Below are 22,532 nucleotides of genomic sequence, written 5' to 3'. Positions count from 1 at the left end.
CTGACATTCTCTATCTCTTAGTTTCCTCATTTCATTTCTCCCCTTTATTGCTGTTTGGACAGTTTCACTCCACCTGGGGGTTTCTTTACTCTGCTAGGTGTTGTGCCAACAATATGGACTGCAGTGTCCACCAGCAAAAGCAAAGCAAAGCAAGGTCATCTCTGTACTGGGCATGAAGACCCTGGGAGGGGTGGACGGTAAAGGCTTCCGCTATCCGTAACCTCAGCACTTGGACAGTTTGTTCCTAATTTTCATCTGGTATTCAGACCTCTTATCTGGTTTCTTCAAATTCCCAAACTTTTATCTTGGGTTTATGGCTGGTACTTATATTTTTTTTACCATGATGTTTCCTAAGGTGGTTACTAGCAACCTGTGGTCACTACCTAAACTTTCTCCTGGTAGCACTTTCACATCTCTAACAAATGTTCCAGCCTCTTTGCCTGCAATGACACAGCCAATATGAGATTTCTGCTCTTATGGCTCAGCCGCTTCTTGAACCACGTGTTCTCAATTATTAGGTTGTTTTGTATGCAGAAGTCAAGGAGATGTTCACCCACAAATACCTATTTCCATATCCATGAGGACCTATCACTGCCTCATACCCTGTCCATACAGTTTCCACCTGAGCATTTAGGTCTCCTGTAACAAGAGTACTATCTTGATCGACATGGTCCTCTAATTCTTGAAGAAATTCATCTTTCTCTTCTTGACTATACCCAGTCTGTGGAGCATAAAACAGAATAATGGTCAAGGTGTTATTGTTGATTTTCTGATGTAGCTTAATAATTCATTCATTTACATATTCTATATCAGCCACAGCATTGATGTTCTTCCTAATTATGAATGTCACACCATTTCCAGTAGTTTGTACCCTTTCTGCAGCAATTTATTTCCTTTCCCTTTCCACTTTGTTTTGCTCAGTTCAAGGACTGTTAAAAACTATTTAAGATAGTATCTTCTTGGTCCACTTTGTCAATACACTTTTATCATTGAAAATTATTTATTCAACTATGTTTCAGGAACACAGTACATTCCCTCCATCAGTGAAGTCCGATCAAAGAATAAAATCCTAACTTTATTTAGGTATTCGCATTCAACATCACCTAAATATTAAAATGTTATGTAGTGATAATTTTTATAATATATCACTGAAATGAAATGGCGTATGGCTTTTAGTGCCGGGAATGTCCGGGGACATGTTCAGCTCGCCAGGTGCAGGTCTTTTGACTTGACTCCCGTAGGCAACCTGCGCATCATGATGAGGATGAAATGATGATGAAGACGACACATACACCCAGTCCCGTGCCAGCGAAATTAACCAATGATGGTTAAAATTCCCAACCATGCTGGGAATCGAACCAGGGACCCCCGTGACCAAAGGACAGCACGCTAACAATTTAACCATGGAGCCAAACAATATATCACTAATGCTTGTTTATTCATTGATATGGTGAATTATGATATAATAAAAGCAAAGTCATCTCCATACAGGTTATGAAGGCCCTTGGAGTGGTGGAAGGTAAAGGCTTCCACTATCTGTAACCTGGGCACTTGGTGGGGTAGAGAGGTTAGCTCTACACCCGGCTGCCTTTGCCCCCAGGAATTAACCTGGTACTCTTTTCTGATGTAGGCTGTGTGAACCTCACGGTCATGTGCACCTCCGGAAGTGAAAATCTCGTTTCTTAAATTTTTCGACTTCCTGACGGGGAATCGAACCAACGTCCTTCTGGGTGAACCAAGCACACTTTGACCTGGCAGCCCCTGAATTATGATATAATGCTTCTTTAAATTTTGGGCTGAATAAAAGAAAGTGGTATACCATATTGTGTTTAATTCTTTGATTGGACTTTACTGATGAAGGGAATTTAACATGTTCCTGAAACATGGATGAATAAAAAATTTTCAATGATAAAAGTGTACTGACAAGGTGGTCCAGGTCCAACCACATACTATTTCAAACACTTTTTAATAGCTTTAGACAAGTCAGCACAGGAACAAGTACAAATACCTATTCAAGTTCAAGGCCCTAAATCTTTCTTCTTTCCATGAGATCTGCAAGCTCTTCACATTTAACAGTCGGGGTTTCGGTATTTAGTGATGCTATTTCAAATTTGTCTTTCCGTCCAGGAATTTTCTTCTTGGAATAATTCCGTTTGACTCCGGACTTATCACATCCTTACCAGAATGCATAGAAGGAGATCTATGTCTTGTATTCTGTTTACATCCGAGGCTCATTTTACTATTGAAAGCGGTTTGATTTTTTCTCCCCTTGCTGGCTTGCTGAGCCTAACACAAGGTAAGGTTTTTCTGTCTTAGCCTTTGATAGTCCTCTATCCAATCTGTAAGGCAACAGCGTTGTGATAAATTTGTGTGTCATTTCCTACACACAGGTTTCATCAAACCTTCACCCACAGCCATTGGTTCTCCTTTAGTTTGCATGGTTTGGTACTGGCTGCCACAGCCACATGCGGTAGCAGGATAATCCTGACCTGATCCACGGAAGTAGTGATGGGTTTATTTTGTTTGAAAAATATCCATATTTATTATCCACATAAAAACACCCCTTTCAGGACACAACTCCAATATGTGTTAATTGCTGAAATTAAATCTGAAACACTTCTTACACATGTTACATTAGTAACTGTGACATTACAAAAGCCACATCATTTATTTATGACCCATATTTCAGAATTGGACTTGCTAATTTCTGCACTGCAAAGTAATTATTTGTCACAGTTTGACAGATATTAATGTATTCATATTGACAAATTGGCACCATCTCTTAGAGACTTATGCATACACCTGGCAGGCAATTTGTCATTTTTTTTTTTAATTATGGTCTCTGTAATTGACACTTGGTATATCCCACAGCTCAGGATCTAAATAACAACATTTATGTAATCAATTAATTTGTCTGCACTCCTTGACATTTGTGTGACGTGTGCTGCGAGAGTTTATATATTTAGCCTTCTTCAAGTAAACTCCGGACCATTTAAAATTGTATTAAAATTTTATTGTGCAAATTTATGGAACACCCTGTACTGCATATGCTGATTTCTCTGGGACTGGCACAAGATACAAGCTTCAAGATGTTTCCTAACAAATGTCTAATTAAACATTTAAATTTGATTGGTTTAAATAAATCGAAAGGCAACTCCTGTGCGTCACTGGTCATTAATTTTTCTGTGGCATTTCTGGTTACACCAACCAGCATGGGCTACCTTCGGGAAGTGCATTGCAGGGTGTCTTAATTCTGTCTTCGGCATGTCTTCGGTGGAAGTGTTGTCTAGGAGCATTGTGTTCCATTGGAGATCTTGCCTTCTCTTGGGGTAACCAAATCTTATATTTCCTAATGTAACTTTATTTTATTTTATTTTATTTTATTTTATTTCACATTTTAATTTGTCACAGGAGTTTACCCATCGATTTTTCCACCTGAAATCGTTGTAATTTACGATGGTGTAAAGAGATCTTACATCCATCTTGACTTAGCCATGAGACAAGCTTTTTCTGACAGTTTTGTAACTTAAATCAATTTTTCATTAAGCTTGACCTCAGTAATTCTGCTCAATTTTAAAATGTTTTCCTATGACCAGTATTTTTATTTCTTTGGTGAAGGTGGTCACTTCACATTAAAAATATTTTACATGAAGATTAGTACTGGCAAGATTGTAAGATGGCAACTTAATTACATCAGGGTTTGTTTTTCTATTTCATGTTTATGTTTACCAGTAGTGTTCCTTATTTCTTCATGTTTCTATAATAAATAATTATTTACTATTAGTAGGTATTAACAAAATTATTCTTTGGTCGAAATTTCGGCCACAAAAGTTCTTCGATCCACAACCTTGTAGGGTTCCTTCCACTGTCCACATCCTGCTGTTAGTTTCCGTGTATTTTACCTTGTTTAATTTTGATTTGATATGATTTTAATGATCCTAAATTGCATTTAATGTCCAAATGTGTTTTTTCTTTTATAATTGTAATATTAAACCCACCAAGCACCACTACAATTTGGACTCAATAATAAAAAATTAAAGGTGCATGCACATACAGTATACAGTCTCTACCCTATGCTCTGCGACCTAGTATACTGGCAATACTGCCGTATTTTTCATCTCCCATGAAACACTCGGCAATGGACAAGGTAACACAAAAACTGCTGGGAACAGTTGCTGTTATTTCAACATATTGCACAATATCGCTCCATATTACTATCAACATATAGCAATTATGTTCTGCCACACATTTCCACAAAAATATTTCTGGTCTAAAAGCACTTTAATTAATGACACACTGAGCTGCTTCCAAATGGTGTCATGTGTTACAAGGTAATGAAGAGAGATAAGTATATATCAGAGCATTCACATCTCCAGGCATCCCCCCTCCCCCCTCTGTTTCATTAGGTCTTAATATAATATAATATATGAATTTTAACCTGTCTAGCTGAAAAAGAGAATTAACATGTTTCTCAAAACATGTACTATATATTCTAAAGTGTGAAATGTAAATAAATTTTAATACATAGTATTGACTAGGCAGATTACTCATCTGTCTCCATGGCATGCAGACGACTCTGCATTCATCATTACTGCTCAACGCTCTGTACCATAACGTCAACAGTTGTCAATGATCCAAGTTAAGTCCATCATAGACTGATTTTCAAAGGAAATCTTTAGTAATACATCCAAGAAATAGCCTTGCCACAACTTACCAAGGTTAGCACTTGCCTCCCAGATCATTTCAGTTGTCTTCTGTGCAATACGCTGATGTTTGTCTTGATAGTCCAGTCGACTGAAGAAGAGCCCATCGTAGCCCATCTGGGCAAACAAGGAAGCCATTTCCCTTGAATGGCCAAAAGGATCAATCTGCCAGCCCACACGTGGTCGACCACATTCCCCAAATGTGTCGTTCAGTTTCCTGCACAAAAAGAAAATGGACATTTATCACGGTCACTCATTGCAGTACAAGAGAGCTAGGAAAAAATTCACTTTAGCTGTGAGGTGAGAAGCAATCAACACAGCACAGCTTTCAAATCTCAAGGAAACATCATTCACAACAGGAAACTCAGACAAAGGGCCATGTAACAATGTCCCCAATTTGGAACGCGATTTATAGTAAACAGCCTGGAGACAGAAAAGTCCTTGAAAAGTATGAGGAAAGGAAAAGCAGTTGGAGTAGATGAGCTAAGTGCAGATATGTTGTAAGCAGCAGGAACTCCAGCAGTCCAGTGGTTATATAGACTTCTTAACACAGTGTGCCAGGAAAACACTATCCCAGAAGACTGGAAGAAGGGTATAATTGTACCTCTTTTCAAGAAGGGGAGTAGACGGAAATGCATCATCGATCGTGGAATTACTCTGCTCTCTCATGGTCTAAAACTTCTGTAAAAAATCATAGTAGATTAAGAGAAATTGTAGAACCTTTATTGGAAGAGGAACAGTATGGTTTTAGGCCTGGAAGAACAACTACAGACCTTATCTTTGCTTATTATTATTATTTAGCGTATGATGAACACAATATTATATACAATATGTACAACAATCTCAAGTTCATAACGAAAGTTCCATATCAAAAATTGAGCGCCAGAAAAGAGCTTCGCTTGAGACACAGTGGAAGTCCTCTATAGGGCCTCTGTAAACATGCAAAGGACACTCAAATGCAATGTGATCCACTGTCTGCTACTCTTCTCCGCAGGATGTTAATGGAATAGCGCTGGGAAAAAAGGTAAACTCCTAGACATTGAAATGGCTTACGATAGCATACCAAGGGAGCATATCTGGGTATGCCCAAAAGAGCTGGGAGTTCATGACAGTCTTATTTCAAAAGTGAAGATGTTGTATGAAAAAAACAGAAGTCGTGTGCAAGTGGGTTGCCGGCTGTCCAAATGGTTTGAAACGAAGAAAGGAGTACAGCAAAGTAGGGCTCTGTCACCCCTACGATGGATGCCAGAACAAAGGCACTAAAATGGAAGGAGCAGTAGGACTTGGAAGCTTTCATTTTTGCAGACGACGTGGTGGTCTGGGGTGAAACCGAAAATGATGCGGAGGAAAAGCTGCAGAAATGAAGTCAAGAGTTTAAAGAGATATAACTTAAATATCAGCAGGACTAAGACGGTGGTGATGAAGTTACAGAGGGGAGATGAAAAACCACAAATCAGAATAAATGACACCAAACTGGACAGTATTCCAATGTTTAAATACTTGGGTAGTATAGGATCAAAAGACAACCTCAAAAAATGTGAGGCAGACAGTCAAATTAACAAGGCAACTCAATTTTACCACCAAGTCAGACAACTACTGTGGGATAAACAAGTACCATTAAAAGCTAAGATGATATTATATAAATCATATTATACATCCATCCTCACGTACAGCCTGGAAACTACCAAATTAACTAGACAACTCAACTCAAAACTCCAAGCTGTAGAAATGTTCCTACGCACCATGATACAGAAGACCAGGAAGGACAAGTTCAGGAATGAAAAAGTCCTGAGGGGAGGTGGGAATAGGAAACTCCCTACTACAGAGATCCAGAAAGCAAGACTGAAGTGGTTTGGCCATGTAAGAAGGATGAGTGCAAGCACGCTTGCAAGAAGAGAAGAGAATATGAAATAGAAGTAAAAGGAAAAAGACCAGTTGGCAGACCCAGAGGAAAATGGACCAATCTGGTGAAGAAAGATGTTGAGGAAAGAGGACAAGATTGGGAGAAGATCACAACAGAACAGTGGTTCATGGAAAGACAAAGATGGAGGAGGCTCATACACCACATCCGGGTAACTGGAAATGCCAATATAAATGGTCCGTTATTGGACAATATAAATTTTCCAGCTAACTCATTCCTGGTTGCCAGCGTTTCGCCCCCGTGTGCTAAGTTGGGCTCATCAGTTGGTACATAGCACACTCACCAAGACGCATGGCTGTGCGTACCGTGGAGGCCACTGCATAGTCTCCATAGCCTGCCATTAAGACCAAGTCGTCAGCATAGGCCAGATTGCTTACTACATTTCCACCTAACTGAATCCCTCCCTGCCACTTTATACCTTTCAGCAGATGATCCATGTAAACTACAAACAACAAAGGTGTCTAACACCTGTAAGTACTCTGAACCAACAACTCATTCTACCATCAATTCTCACTGAAGCCCAATTATCAACATAAAGAACATTCAATAATAATAAATAAGTAATAATATTTATTTTATTGTTATATTTTGAATTTATTTAATTACTCAATCCGGAGGTAACTCTCAACTCTGCACAGAATGAAATAAATGTCACATTTTGATGGGCGAACAGAAAGAATTACAATTGCAAATTATATATATTTTTAATTTTTCAAAGAGGAATTATCTTCTATTTTCATGCAACATTGACTTGGAACGGGAAAAAGACCGGTCAACATCACAGGATGTTATTGGGTCATATTTGCAATATCTCAAATCATTAGAGTTCAATAGAGGCTCACCTTTCTGTCGCTTTCTACGCACCTGTCTCTTTCTATACAACTTGCCCTCCAAATTCACATAAGGACTTTTTTTTTTTTTTTTTTTTTTTTTTTTTTTTTAAGTTGTAAGAAATTACAAACAACAATTAGGAGATGTGAAAAATCCGTCTTTGAGACAGTTGAAAGCAGGTATGCAAAAATTGAACAAAAAGATATAAATATCACAAAAACATGAAAATATGAAAAATTACCGGAATATGACAAAAAAACGTTAAAATAGACAAAATATGACTGATTATGAACCGTTAAAATTGTATCATTTTAGTCATTGTAGATAAAATCATGCTTAACTTGTATTTTCCATGAAAATAATATAAAGAAATAAAATATGACATGTCGTAAATATCCGGGCCCTACTAATGACCTTTTGGCAGAGGTGGTTTCACTACATTTTCTAACGTTAAAAAACTCACATTCATATCATTTTGACTGGATTACAACTGCAATGGCAGCCCGTCTATGTTTTTTGTCTGTGGGTGACATAAGTCTGCATGCTGAGCCACAACTGAACGACGACAGTACTTTCAGAATGTCTTCATAGGGTCTCCTGGGATTTCATTAAACCATTCCCAAAAAATCTTATCTTTCAACCACTCAAATCTAAACTTCTGTACATATTTCGGTTTAACTTTCCCCATTTCACACGCTAATATGTATATGCTATAAAAACACTATTATTTTAGTGTGAACAGTATTTACCATCACCACATATAAGTACTTTCAACCACTGTCAAGCTGGAACCGCTTAACTACTATTATTATGATGCATTGAAGTGATTATTCTTCCTTATCTTCATCTACATTTCAACTCTGTTAACAGTCCAGGTCTTTTCTGGCTTGCTGGTGCCACGACTGTCAACGTTAAGAACTTGAATTTCAATGATTGCATTATTACACTCTCTATCATACTGCATAAAACTTTAATTGGAAAAACTGCCAAAATACAAACTGACATAAGAAAAAAAAAAAATCCCCACTGTCTACTGGGTGTTAAACTTTGCCCACTGATGAGGAGTAAAAAAGACTAGATTTATCAGGAAAAACACTGTGTTGACAACACTAACAGTAGTCATCATAAAGTAATAACTTATCATCATCATCAAAATAACAGGGATGGCAAAAAGAAGGAGGACATAAACCATACACGAGTCTAAGCAAGGAAAGCATTTTAAAGATGAAAGGACGAAGTTGGCACTGTATAGTGTGAAACATGGACAATAACTAAAATAGAATGAGAAAGATTACAAGCTTTTGATATATGGTGTTACAGAAGCATGTTGAAGACAAGATGGATGGATGCATGTGATCAGAAACGATGATGCCTAATAAAATAGGCAAGGGATCTTTCTGACCACAAGAAGAGACAGACACACATCTCAGGAAAGAGAGAGAGAGAGAGAGAGAGAGAGAGAGAGAGAGAGAGAGAGAGAGAGAGAGAGAGAGAGAGAGAGAGAGAGAGAGATAAGAACAGTGCAGGGAAGCCAAGATATGAAGATGATAAACACAGAGTATATGCGGACTGTAACAGCTACACGGTTAGCCTAGATATGGAGGCACATGGACTAGACACTAGTACTGGAGATTCCATGGTACCTGAGACCCCAGGTGAACTGGTCGATGATAGAATGGTAGTGGGTGACAGCTTCATCGTTCATACTCCAGGCACCTCCTATGAACTCTAGCTGGCCGCTCCTTACCAGTTCTTTCACTAGGTGCCTTACTGTGTCCTGTTGCTCCTTCCACCACTTCCAGAAGTATGCTGTCTCCACGTAAACAAACCTGTTGGTCAGAACAAGCATGTGACATAAGTTAGTATGTCTTACTTCCATTTCTCACTAGCCCTACTTCCTGACAGTCTATAAGAGATTGATGGAAATTAAAAGCTCTTTCCACTCCTTTGCTCACAAACACAATTATTGTACACATGATGTGGGCTTTGGGCTTATGCTGTGTCAAGAAACTAAGGTGAAACTCTTTACGTTTCGCAGAGAACTTTGCTCTAAGTCTTCAGAAGAAAATCTCAACTGTTCACGAAGGAGAGTTCTACAATGATGAGGGTTTGAATTCAAGAATTCTTTATCATTGGAGCTCTTACCGTTATTTCTTCTACCACAATCCTCCCTCATTCTTCTGATGTCCTCTATGTTACTTCTCACGCATACACAGTGTGATAGAACATCTTAACCAGAGCTTAATGTTGTCATAAGCTCCTGCTAAGAGCGCTGTGCTAGCAAGCCACCTGGTGACGAATGAGTGTACCACTACAACTCCAACGGTAAAGCATTCTTACAATCAAAGCCTCATTATTGTAGAAGTCTCCCTCGTGAACAGATGACATTTTCTTCTGAAGACGCGGAGCAAAGTTCTCTGCGAAACGTAAAGAGTTTCACCTTTTTTCTTGACACGACATGCCCATATTATGTCTACAAGTACGGGTCGTGAAAACATCCATGTTAACAATTATTCCTATTTACCTTTTCTCAGGGTCGTGTATCAGCTCTTTAATGACTGAATCCAAGATATATTGCACTCCAGCCTTCTGGATCTTAGACTGGCCTGGAAACAGCAAAACATAGATCATTAAAATAGTTATCAACAAAGTTAACAACTAATAATAGCCTGTAGCCTCCAGAGAGGCCTGATGCAGGTCTTTCAATTTGTCGCCTACAGGTGACCTGCGCGTCTGTGAGAATGGAGCCCTACCTATGAGGAATTCTAATGCTTAAGATGGCACACACACCCAGCCCCTGAACCACTGGAATTAACCAATTAAGGTTAAAATCCCAGGCCCAGCCAGGAATCGAACCCGGGACCCTCTGGACCAAAGGCCATGGAGCCGAACAAACTCGTATCCTCATCCTGAGGTGGTGCAGCTCTTTTCAGGCACACCCCCAATGGAGCTGAGCTGCATGTACAATTTCAACCACATACCAGCTCTCCTGCCATTCTTAAATTTCTGGCAGTACCAAGAATTGAACCCATGCCCCCGAGGATGGCTGCTAATAACACTAACCGTTATGTTACGGAGACAGACAGTTAACAACTTATAACCAGGAATTGCATTTCCATGACACATCACATTTTCCCCCTTGTCTCCTTTTACAAACTTAAATTAAACATCCATTTCTAGCTTTTGTGAACATAATAACAATTTCTTAATAGTCATATAAATGAATATTTTACATTAAATATCCATGAAGCAAACTAATGCAGGATAAACATGTACAGTACTTGCCACAAAATGGATACATACATAATATCTGACTTGTAAACATCATTGAGATCCAATGTATAACACACAAACAACAAATAGCACAGGAAAAGGTTTCTAGAAGGTAAAGGAGCAGCTATCTTCCAGATAAACCCATTAATAACATACATCATCACTAAGTTGAGGTCATGCAACCTGCTCTAACTAATTAAGAGAGGTGTTATATACGGGTATAAATTGCAATGGTTCAAATTCACCCGGTGCTCACTGCCCTTTTTTTTAAATTGCTAACTAGAACAACTTGTAAACAGAGCTGCTTTTTGGAACACACTAACAATTTTAACAGGGAACAGTTATTGTAATTCCATTACTTTGTTTCATTTCTGTGTATTGCAGTACGTATGATACTATTTGGTCCATTGATAGCTTAGGTAAGAAGGTAGGTATAGAGAGAAAGTGCATTATCTATTATTTATTTTTATTTTTACTTGCACTTAATTAGACACATTATTTTATGGTATAACGCACAAAACATGTTAGTTCCTTGTTACATTAAGTAAGTACCGAGTCCTTGTTTTGCCCAACATACTTTCCCATAGCAGATTTTCTTTCCCAACTCTAACACTGAAGTCACCTAGTAGGAAGAGCTTATCTTTAGATGGAACATTGCAGATCATTGTGGAAAGCATGATATAGAACTGGTTCTTAGCATCTTCATCAGCATCTAATGTAGGAGCAGAAGCAGAGATGACTCGTGAAACTATCTCCAGAGAGTGGTACAGTATACGGAGAGTAACAAGTCTTTCACTAATTGCAGTTGGGACAAGTTAGTGATTAGCAAGTATGTTAGTCTTCACGGCAAATCCAACACCATGAATACGACACTCTCCATCCTCCTTACCCTTCCAGAAGATGGTATACACTCAACTGAATTCAATAATTTTGCCTTCACTGGATAATCTTGTTTCAGTCAAAGCAGCTACATCATCAATATTTAGTCTGGAAAGCTCGTGGGCAACAAGAGCTGTTCTCCTTTCAGGTCTGTCACTCTCTTTCGCGTCAAGCAGTGTTCGGACATTCCATGTTGCAATTATAAATTGTTTTCCTTGATTGTTTCAACCGCATATGGCATAACCCACTGGGTGCGGTCACCCAGACGGACAAAAGTGTGACTTCCGATGTTTAGCCCACCTTTTCTAGGGCCTTCCCCATTTGGGGTGGGCAGCGGTGCTCCTAAATAGGCCTCTCCAAACACAGGTGTCGGACCAAATTCCCCAAGTAGTCACAATTCTTAGAAAGACGACCATCACACACCTGCTGCCAACGTGTAGGTCCAACCTGAAGGCTTCCGGTTTCACCTGAAAACCTGCCTCCACCGTCCTTATCCCACTGTGAAAAGTGACAGCTGACAGCTGAAGAAAGTGCCACTGGCATGGAATTGTTTAAGGTGGATCGTAGCTTGCCAGGAAGTGATCCACACACTATGATTTTGGAATCATTCACCACGGCACATAAGCACAAGACATGTGGTGTCAAACACGAAAACTGCAACAGACTGCCTCTGACTTGAGAAAAACTGAGCGGTGCCTTCATAGCCAGTCCATCTGGCATTTTCTCTTCCGCTTTACTCGCCATGCCAAAGCTCCATCAAGCTCAGCCCCACCCTCCACCAGCCATTCCGTGTGATCTGTGTGGATGTACAGTGGCGGTCAAAATAATAGAGCCACCTATATTGACGAGATTAAGAACTAGGATATCTATTAGTTCGCAAAATCTCCACGGCTGCCGTGTTGTCAGTCCCTTTTAGTCGTGCGAAAGGAAGCGTTTGAGCTAGACGTTCGAAAAGAGGCATAAAGGTAAGAATCTTGTGGGTCAAAATCATAGAGCTGTTTTACAGAAGTCCCGTTCAAATTGATTTTTTGCAGTTGTTTTGGGGGCTAGTGATATTATTTGTCAACAAACCTCCACTCAATATTATTTTGTATGTAAACTGACGTTTGGTTTTGTTTACATTCTTCTAGATAGGCAGAGCAGAGCATACAAGTGATGATGGTCGTATAGTAATGTTCCGGATGTTCAAAAGTGGGATATCCATGAATCAAATAGCCAAAGATTTACACGTTTCGCGAAAACGAGTCCAGAACGCCATTAGACTGGCAAAACAAACAAAGCTGCAGGTGGGGAACAGGGGCCGACCTCGTGTAACTACTCCTCGCGTAGACAGACTCATCACTAGGGAAGTAAAGAAACCCATTTTTGTCACCACCACGACTGAAAGCCATTTTGTTTAGCGACAAAAATGATGTTCAACCACCAACTTCAACGATTCAAAGATGACTGAGATCCGCAAAATTGAATGGGCGCATTGCGAGACAGGAGCCACATGTTTCAAAAGCTAATGTTCGGAAAAGGTTGGCCTTCGCCCGGAGAAATGAACACAAACCCAATATTTGATGGAGGAACATCCTTTGGTCCGATGAATCCAAGTATAATAGGTTTGCCTCAGACGGAAAAGTCTATGTGCGCCGCCCACCAAACCAGGAATTTAATCCCAAGTACACTTTAAAAACTGTGAAATACGGTGGCGGAAGTGTTACGGTATGGGGATGTTTTTCATGGTATGGCCTTGGTCCAATACACCGTATCAACGGCATAATGAACGCAGAAATGTACAACATCTTAGCAAATGTGATGCTGCCTTATGCTGAAGAGGAAATGCCGCTGAAATGGAAATTTCAGCACGATAACGATCCAAAGCATACTGCAAGGATCATAAGGCAGTTTTTTCAATATCACCATATCGAAGTATTAGAGTGGCCACCTCAATCCCCTGACGCATCATCCATCGAGAACTTATGGGAGATTGTAGACAAGAGAATTGACCGCTCAAAAGCTACGTCTTTAGATAAACTTTGGGAAGAAATCCAGAGAGCCTTGTATGCGATCAGCAGCGACGAATGCAGGCATTTAGTCGACTCTATGGATAAGAGGTGCAGGGAAATCCTCAAAAATAAGGGTTACACCATGAAGTACTAATGCACTCCTATGCAAAAACGACTGTTCCTGTAAATTTCATAAGACTTAGATCAAGTACAAAATATTTGTGTCAATTGGCTCTATTTTTTTGACCCTGTGGTCTGGTATTATTTTGAATATTATTGATTAGTTTCAGTTGTGTTATCTATATAACTGACTGTGGTACAATGTGACTCTGTTGTAATGGTTCCTGTACAACGTAAAATTTTGTTTCCATCATAGTACAAACATGTCTAGTAATAAATTTGCACTTTATTCTAAACCTTTGCCAGGTGGCTCTATTATTTTGACCACCACTGTATGTTTCATGCCAAAATTGGGCTACTAAGTCATATGAAACATATTCACAAAGCATTGTGAGTGTGAAAATCTAAACTGCTGAAGAATATGTTTACTCAGATATGACTTGCAGCCGACAACATTAAGTATAACATAAATGGCCTCATTTTTTATTCCTATAATTGAAGGGGATACACGAGGAATGCTGTACTTTAGTAGAAGTATATCAATTTATCAATGAGTTTACCAATGGAATACGAGTAATAGCTCAGCCTGTAAAATAGAAGGAAAGTAGTTTTAAGTTGAGGTTCAAATCCCTCTGTGTGGTTTTTTTTTTTTTTTTTTTTGTAAGTTCAATGTGTTATTATTTTAGCATTACTAGCCATCGCAAGATGCCTTGGAGATGTTGGCTAACTTAATCCTAATGGAATAAATACCTCACCATAGCGAGTCAATAACTGCTGACAATATTTTTTTACAGGAGCCAGAATATATATTTTCACTTATAATCCAAACCACTCTGTGAGCTCTTCTAGTAATTTATATAAAAGTCTTCTGTTTATATTCGTTGAACACATAAAAATGATAGAGACTTCGATTTGAACCTCAAGTGTCAATTACAATAGCTGATACTATCCAACCACTGGCCAGCCCACAGATAAATAGAGATATTTCTACTAAAATACACCAAACCTCATTATCTATTTCCTTCAATCATAGGAATCAGAGACAGGACCATTTATGTTAAGTTTAATGTGATAAAGAACTAGCATGTTTTAGGCATTAAACCATAAAATAATGTGTCTAATTGAATGCAAGTAAGCAATAATAAAAATAAATAATATGGCTTAGCTCTGCACTTACCATCTTACCTAAGCTATTAATGGACCACATTCTGCTACACATGTACTGCTATACAGAGAAATAAAGCAAAAAAAAAAAACTGTTCTCCATTAATATTGTTAGTGTATTCCAAAAAGTGACTGTGTTTACAAGTTGTTCTAGTTAGCAATTTAAAATAGGGGCAGCAAGCACCGCGTGGATTCAAACCACTGCAATTTATACCCTATCGCCCATATACAATACCTCTACCAACTAAACTACTGTCACAGCAAGTTGCATAATCTCCACTTAACGATGAAGTATATTATTAACAGAGTTATCGAAAAGATAGCTGCTCTTTTACCTTCTAGAAATAATTTCCTGCTCTATTTGTTGTTCTGGCGATCTCGAAATGTGATCTCAGTGATGTCTACAAGCCAGATACTAGATATGCTTGCATTTCATGACCAGTACTGAACAAGTTTATCCCGTTCGGTGGATCTCTAACGTGGTGGTTTCTTTGATTTTAGCTAGGGGCCAAATTGAGTGTGGTTGAGTGTACAACATGTACTATACACCCACATTGGTATAGGCGGTGCAGACTCAGGCAGTGACAAAACTAGAATGGATTTATTTTGTCTGGAAAGGCTCTATCTTCCATCTAAACAGGAAATGATGATGATGAGTATAACATGACTATAGTATTCATAAAACGTTAACTTACCTAATATCTCATCATCATCATCATCATCTTTATTTTTTACAGTTTCCAGCTTCCTGGGTCAGGTTGTGAATCAAGGACCTCCACTGCTGCCTGTCTCTCCACCCCTCTTCTCCTTTTTTAAGTACAACTTCTGGTTTTCCTCCCCTCATCTCTATGCAATCCCACACTGAATCTGTCCACCTCTTTCAGGGTCTTCCTCGTGGTCTCTTTCCTGTTAACTTCTCTGAAAAGACTTTTCTTGCAGTTTCTATTCTCCCATTCTCATAATAAGCCAATAACACTTTAGCTTTGTTGTTTCTATCCTGTCTTGAAGTTTCAAGATTCCTGTCCTTTTACTTCTCTTCATTTCAAATTCTATCCTTCCTGGTCTTGCCCTCGACACCTCTTAGGAATTTCATCTCCGCTGCCTGTATTCTACTCTCATCTCGTTTTATTGTAGTCCATGATCCAGCTGCATAGGTTAGTATGGGTTCATAATAGATTGAAATATAATACTTTCTTACATTTCTTCGTGACATCTTGGTTCCACAAAATACCCCTTACACTCTAGTACAAACTGTTTGCTTGTTGTATTCTTTTCCCAATTTCTTCGGTTATCTTTCCATCTTCTGTGATTAACTTTTAACCACTTCCAGAATTTTAACATTCAGTTTTATCTTTCCTCTTTCTTCCTTCCTCCCTTCCTTCCTTCCTTCCCCTTGTCATCACTATTGTTTTACTTTTCTCTGTGCTTACTTTAATCCTAACATTTTATATCTCTTGATTCCATACATCTACTTGTTTTTGCATTTCCGTTTCATTCTCACTCCATATCACTTTATCATCTGCATACAACATGGCTTTTGTTACCTGTCTTCCCAATCTCTGTTTAATGTTCTTATGAATTTGATCCATGACTATGATGAACTGTCGGAGACCAGTTTCAACTTTAAACCATTTTGTTTTTCCTATAATAGTCTTCGCACTACTAACAATTTTTGTACATAGCTTTTATCATTTGCACTTCCTAGCTTGCTTTTTTTTTTTTCCTTAATGTGTCCCATACAAACTGTCTGGGCACACTGTCATAAGCTTTCTCAAAGTCAATAAATGTCATCACTATGTCTTTTCCAACCTCCCATCTTTTCTCCATCATGTGTCTTAATGTAAAGATCAGGTCAAAATTTGATCTGTCTTTCCTAAAACCATACTGTTCTTCTTCTATTTCTCCTTCTAGCTTCCTCCTCAGTCTTCCTTCCAATACTCCCTCAAATATCTTAGCTACATGGGCAATAAGGCTGATTCCTCTATAGTTATTTCATTCCTTTTTATCACCTTTTTTAAATATTGGGATAATTTAACCCTTTCCCCACTCTTCTGGGATCTCTTTCTTCCTCCAGATTATTTTAAATAATCTATACAGCCACTGTAGCCCTATTGGTCCTGCTGCTTTTATCATTTCCGTAGTTACCTCATCCACTTCTGCTGCTTTACTGCTCTTCATCTTTTGTATGGCTTCCTCTTTTTCCAACGTCAATATCTCCTTTTTTTTGTTCTTCTTCTTTCCTCATTGTTTCTTCTTGCTCCTTCTCATCTACCAGTTCACTGTATTTAATAATTAGCAATTCTTCCCATCGTCATCTCTTTGTGCCAATATCTGTCCTGTTTCAGTTTTTACAAATTTTAATCTTCCCTATTTTGTAAACTATTCTTCACCAAACCTTACAAAACTTTTTTACTTCCCTTTATATCCTCCTGTAAAGTTTCTGTGAAACTCTCTTAGCTCTTCTGTTTCTCTTCTTGTACTATTTTCTTACATACCTTTTTGGCTTCTTTATATTTCTGCCAATTCTCCGTACTATAGCTGCCTATCCACTTCCCCTTAGCCATTTGTTTCTCTTTAACTGCTTTCTTTACCCTGCTGTTCCACCAAGGAGTCTCCTTTTCCTTTTTCCTCCCTGATAGTCTTCCACACTTTACAAATCCATTTCTGAAACATGTCCTTTCCTCTTCCACACTGTTCACATCATCTTTGGGAATTTCTTTCTTCAGATGCTCTTGAAACTTTTCCCTTATTTCTTTCTCTTTTAACTTCCATCCCTTTTTACTTTCCCTTTTTTCTATTAACTTTCTATTATTTGCTCTTGGCATTGCTGTCACATCTTCCAGTTGTTTACGTTTCTCCTTCTCCACCGGAATAAGATCAATCATTGTCTTTGTCTTTCCATCTCCCCAACCATATCTAGTTAATTTTTGTGAGTTCCTTTTTCTAAACCATGTATTGCCAACATTTAATCCATTCCTTCTACAAAAACTATTACCAAATCTCCTTATTCTTGGTTTCCATAACTACAGGGGCCAATTATCTCTTCTTTTCCCTGTCTGCCTGTTCCAAAATGTGCATTCATTTCTTCCATTATTACAACCTCTTTGTCTTCAATACAACTTAAAGTTCTTCCAGAAACTCTGAGGGGGTGGCTGCAGGGTGAGTAAAATGAGTTGGTGTATCCTGTGGTGCAATGAGGTGGTATTGGTAAGACTGTATCAGATGTAACTGTGATTGGTGGTGGTGATTATTGTTTGAAGAGGAAGTGTAACTAGGCAACCATCCCCAAATGTGACTGGACGAGAGGTGGTGAAATTGGCAGTACAAGTAGGGAGGTGGGCATGAGCAGAATATTCTCGGGCATGAAGAGAACAGTGCTGTTAGAATTTTAACCAACCACGTTCACTGTAGGCAGGTGTAACATGGTCATAGTAATGTAGATCACATACATAGAGTTTTGCACATGTTGTAATTTGCCATTAAGAGTAGCAGTTATGTCGTTGTACACAGCGTACAGTAGTGAGGTAAATACCAAAGTGCAAATGAGGCATTCCTTTAACACTCAAGAAAATATGTTGCAGAATATTCTTAGTGAGTTATATGTTGCAAATGCTGACAAGCTGCTGCTTCTATGAAAGATGTTTGTCCATAATAACATCGAGAGATCTTCGATTGATTCACTGAAATCAATTGGTGAGTTTTGTAGGTAGAATTTTGGTAAAGTGAGGTTGTATATGATTCTTGAATGTCAGTCCTGTTACAAATTTCTTGTAAATCTATTGGTTTATTAATTTTATCTTTTAGTCTTTCCAGTTCACAATGTACGTATTATTGTATATCTTCAGTATGCGTGTGGTGTCTGCAGCTGTTAATTTCTCACATAATATCATTGATCATCATCAGCATCATCATCATCATCATCATCATCTGGAGCTGTTCCCAACCACAGACTGAGTTAGCTTGGAACATAAGCCTCTCCATCATTTTCTGTCTATCCACCACTTCTCTTCTCTCACTGTCAACCATTTCCCTCCTCTTGCCTCAATGCTCTTCTTTACACCTTTCAACCATCTGTCCCTCGATCTTCCTCTAGGTCTCCTTTCCTTCAATTCCATTTCTAACATCTTTCTTGGTATCCTCTCTTCTCCCATTCTCTTAACATGTCCATACCACTGCAGCCTCGATTTTTCTATCTTTTCCTGTAGGGGTACCTCATTTACCATTTCCCAAACTCTCTCATTTCTTACTCTGTTCATTCTTGTTAAACCTACTCTACACCTTTGAAACTTCATTTCCACTGCTTGTATTCTAATTTATCCCTCTCCTTCATCACCAACGTTTCTGATCCATACATCAAAATTGGCATAAAATAAGTCTTGTAGACAATCCGTTCACATCTCTGTGGTACATCCCTGTTCCATATCACAATCTTCCCACATTCTTAAAGAATCCATTTGCACAGAAAATAAAAGCAGCCCTAGGACGGACCCCTGTGGGACACCAACCTCTACTATTGCCAGGATGAATATTCTTTATTGTTATATTTTTAAACACTGCTGATGACTGCAGAAGGACACAGGTTCATCCACTGAAGACTGTTAGTCAAACGACTGGGCTTAAATAGTTTGGAAAGTTTTATGTCTCTGTCAACTGAATCAAGAAGAGCTAGGATTGTATCTTGTCTTTTGCCCACTGCATTGGAAATTATGTCTGTAACCTTAAGTAGTAGTGCTATGGTTGCACACTGTGGAAGTACTCATATCAATGCATTCTCTACGTCCTCCAAATGTCCAATCACAGGTGGCTTGTACACCACACAGACAGCACATTTCTGATGAGCAACAATTACTTTGAAAAGCATGAACTCAGGTTGTCTATTGTATTCGCTGCCTGAACATGCAATTTTCCTAGGCTTTAAACTGGTTTTAACTACAACTGCCACATCCCCTCCCCTCTTTTCTGCTCTGTCATTGAACATGTATTTGGGGCTGAACGCCTGTTATGTTCATGAATAAATGAACGAATGAATGCTCTGTCATTGTGGAGTAGAAGAGAAGGTAAGAAACAGAATTGCAGAAGAAGAATGGTGGAAAAAGCAAGGTAGATGGAGAAATTTTTATTTTTTTTAATTTTTACAATTAACTTTATGACACACCAACATAGATAGGTCTTATGGTGACAATGGGATAGGAAAGGCCTAGGAGTGAGAAGGAAGTGGCCAGCATTTGCCTGGCCAACTCACGCGGTAAAAAGAAGGAATATAAAATGCCCCAACTGAGCAGGAACCAGATAAGGGAAAATAGTAATGATGGTAATGGTGATGATAAATGCAAATTTTACTATATTTTATCATTAAGTCACATTTGACCAAAAATGATGCAGAAGCATATATTTGATCATATTATAACAGTTTTAGCCATTCTCCGAGTAGTGTTCAATGTTTGTGCCAATAATGCTAAGTGATTTGCAATGTTCTTGATTATTTTGGATTACTTGTCCTCAAAAATGTTTTGTGGTTAAATGAAGTTTGATGGTAAGAGATTGTCACCCCACATTTCAAAATCAAATTTATTCCAAACAATCCAAAAGTAATGAGATCAATCAATTAATGATCAAAGTCTCCAATGTAATGACAGATAATATCAGAAACTGTAAGAAATTACAAATCCCATATTGACATATTTGATTCGGTTTCAGTCCTCTCTCCACGATATCATTTAATCCCTCCCAGAATAAATTTCATGAATCAATTAATTGCTAAGAGTTCTAGACTCTACCATAGTCCCTTCATTCTCTAGTAACACTTCACTTGTGTTCCTCACAAACTCGATGGCTCCGCCAGACTCTTATTTCATTTCTGCAAATTAAAAAAAAAAGTTCTATATGATGCCTACCCCATAACAAAAATGCAAAATGCCTTTCATCAGTTTTCAAATGCCAAGTATTTCTCTATCTTAGATCGTAATTCTGCTTACTATCAGCTCCCTCTTGATTCAACCAGTAGAAAACGAACAGCATTCATCACTCCTACAGGATTGTATGAAACTACAAAAGTTCCATTTGTATTAAATCTCGGCTCATAGATAATATACTGATGATCATTCAACATTCAGTGCCGATTTTTCTATTCACAGGCTTCATTTTCGTGAAGTCTTCTCTCATCTGTGAAAGGCTGATTTAACTGTCAACCCTGCTAAGATTTTCTTTACCAGATCCGTACGTCCATATAATGTTCTTCCTGCAGGTAAATACTTAGCCTCCCCACCTCCTAATCCAGCTGAAACTTACTATACCGAGCTCGATAGCTGCAGTCGCTTAAGTGCGGACAGTATCCAGTAATCGGGAGATTGTGGGTTCGAGCCCCACTGTCAGCAGCCCTGAAGATGGTTTTCCATGGTTTCCCATTTTCACACCAGGCAAATGCCGGGGCTGTACCTTACTTAAGGCCACGGCCGCTTCCTTCCAATTCCTAGGCCTTTCCTATCCCATCGTCGCCGTAAGACATATCTGTGTCGGTGCGACGTAAAAAGCAAAATAGCTAAAAAAAAAGAAACTTACTATACTTTGCTGGACCTATCACTTGGTCCTCTAAAGGAAACTCATTTATTTTTTCCTTATTACATGGTTTCTCAAAATTTTTGGTGCTCTGTCATTTGAGGAAAATCTCCTCTAATATCATAAGCAATCTCCTTCTTGATCAAATATTTGCTACTAATGGGTTGCCTAAGAAATTAATATCTGATTATGCCATTATATTTTGTCCAAAGCTTTCCATAACATGTGCTTTCTACATGGAATACAAAAGATTTCTACTTCTCCTACCAATCCATAAAGCAACTTACAGTATTTGAATGCTATCACCATCATTTTAAGATTCCCTTACCAATTTTCTACTCTGATCATCAAAAACAATGGGACATGAATTAGTTATCAGTCTTATCTCTTGCATCTGATGCTAATGTTACCACCTCTTGTACTCCTGCCAAGTTTTTTTTTTTTTTTTTTTAAGGGACCTTCAAACTCCATTAGTCCCCGCAGGTCCTTAATTAGAATCTTCCCTCCCTTCTTTCCCTTCCACCCGATCATCTCAGAATTCTTGGAAACTAGCCCTCCAAAAATAATTGTACCAATCACAAGATGTACATTGCAAGGCACACAATTGAACGTATAGACCTTCAATAATTTACATTATCTGACCTTGTGCCACAGCGTAGTCATGATCAAACTTTTGTTAATAACCAGGTATCAACAAAATTATGTCCGTTGTGGACTGGACCATATTGGATTGTCGCTTGTCCTACTCTACCTAATGTCTTGTTACAAGTTATTGCTGATCCCTAGCACCCACCATTCGCAGCTTAAAACCTTTCATCAGTCTTCTTAACTTCTTCCAATTTACTTGGTCACCTTTCATCTCTTTCTCTTACTTCTAAATCCCTTCCTTCATCTTCCATGCATTATGTGGACTCCTCCCAAAGAGACTGTAAAAATAAAAATTATTTTTCTAATCATTTTCTTCAACCAAAATGGAAAACTTTATTAATACTTGTTAAATACCGATACATTTATATACTCTAATATCTTGTTGTTGTTGGAGTCATCAGTCCATAGACTGGTTTGATGCAGCTCTCCATGCCACCCTATCCTGTG

General features: G+C 38.5%; 1 protein-coding gene across 1 annotated transcript in view; it reads right to left on the bottom strand.

The window, feature by feature from the left end:
- LOC136883302 (lysosomal alpha-mannosidase) overlaps positions 1 to 22,532 on the bottom strand; it is a 220,842-nt gene that overhangs the window by 130,451 nt on the left and 67,859 nt on the right. The window contains exons 3-5 of the mRNA XM_067155536.2: positions 9,980 to 10,061; positions 9,099 to 9,284; positions 4,715 to 4,920 (exon numbers count right to left, since the gene is read on the bottom strand). Of these exons, the coding sequence (XP_067011637.2) occupies positions 4,715 to 4,920; positions 9,099 to 9,284; positions 9,980 to 10,061 (474 nt within the window). The remainder of the gene's footprint in view (positions 1 to 4,714; positions 4,921 to 9,098; positions 9,285 to 9,979; positions 10,062 to 22,532) is intronic.

This window comes from Anabrus simplex, chromosome 11 (genome assembly GCF_040414725.1).
Source record: "Anabrus simplex isolate iqAnaSimp1 chromosome 11, ASM4041472v1, whole genome shotgun sequence".
NCBI classification, from domain to species: Eukaryota; Metazoa; Arthropoda; class Insecta; order Orthoptera; family Tettigoniidae; genus Anabrus; species Anabrus simplex.
Note: the sequence above shows the minus strand (reverse complement) of the source record. Positions and strands in the feature narration are given on the sequence as shown.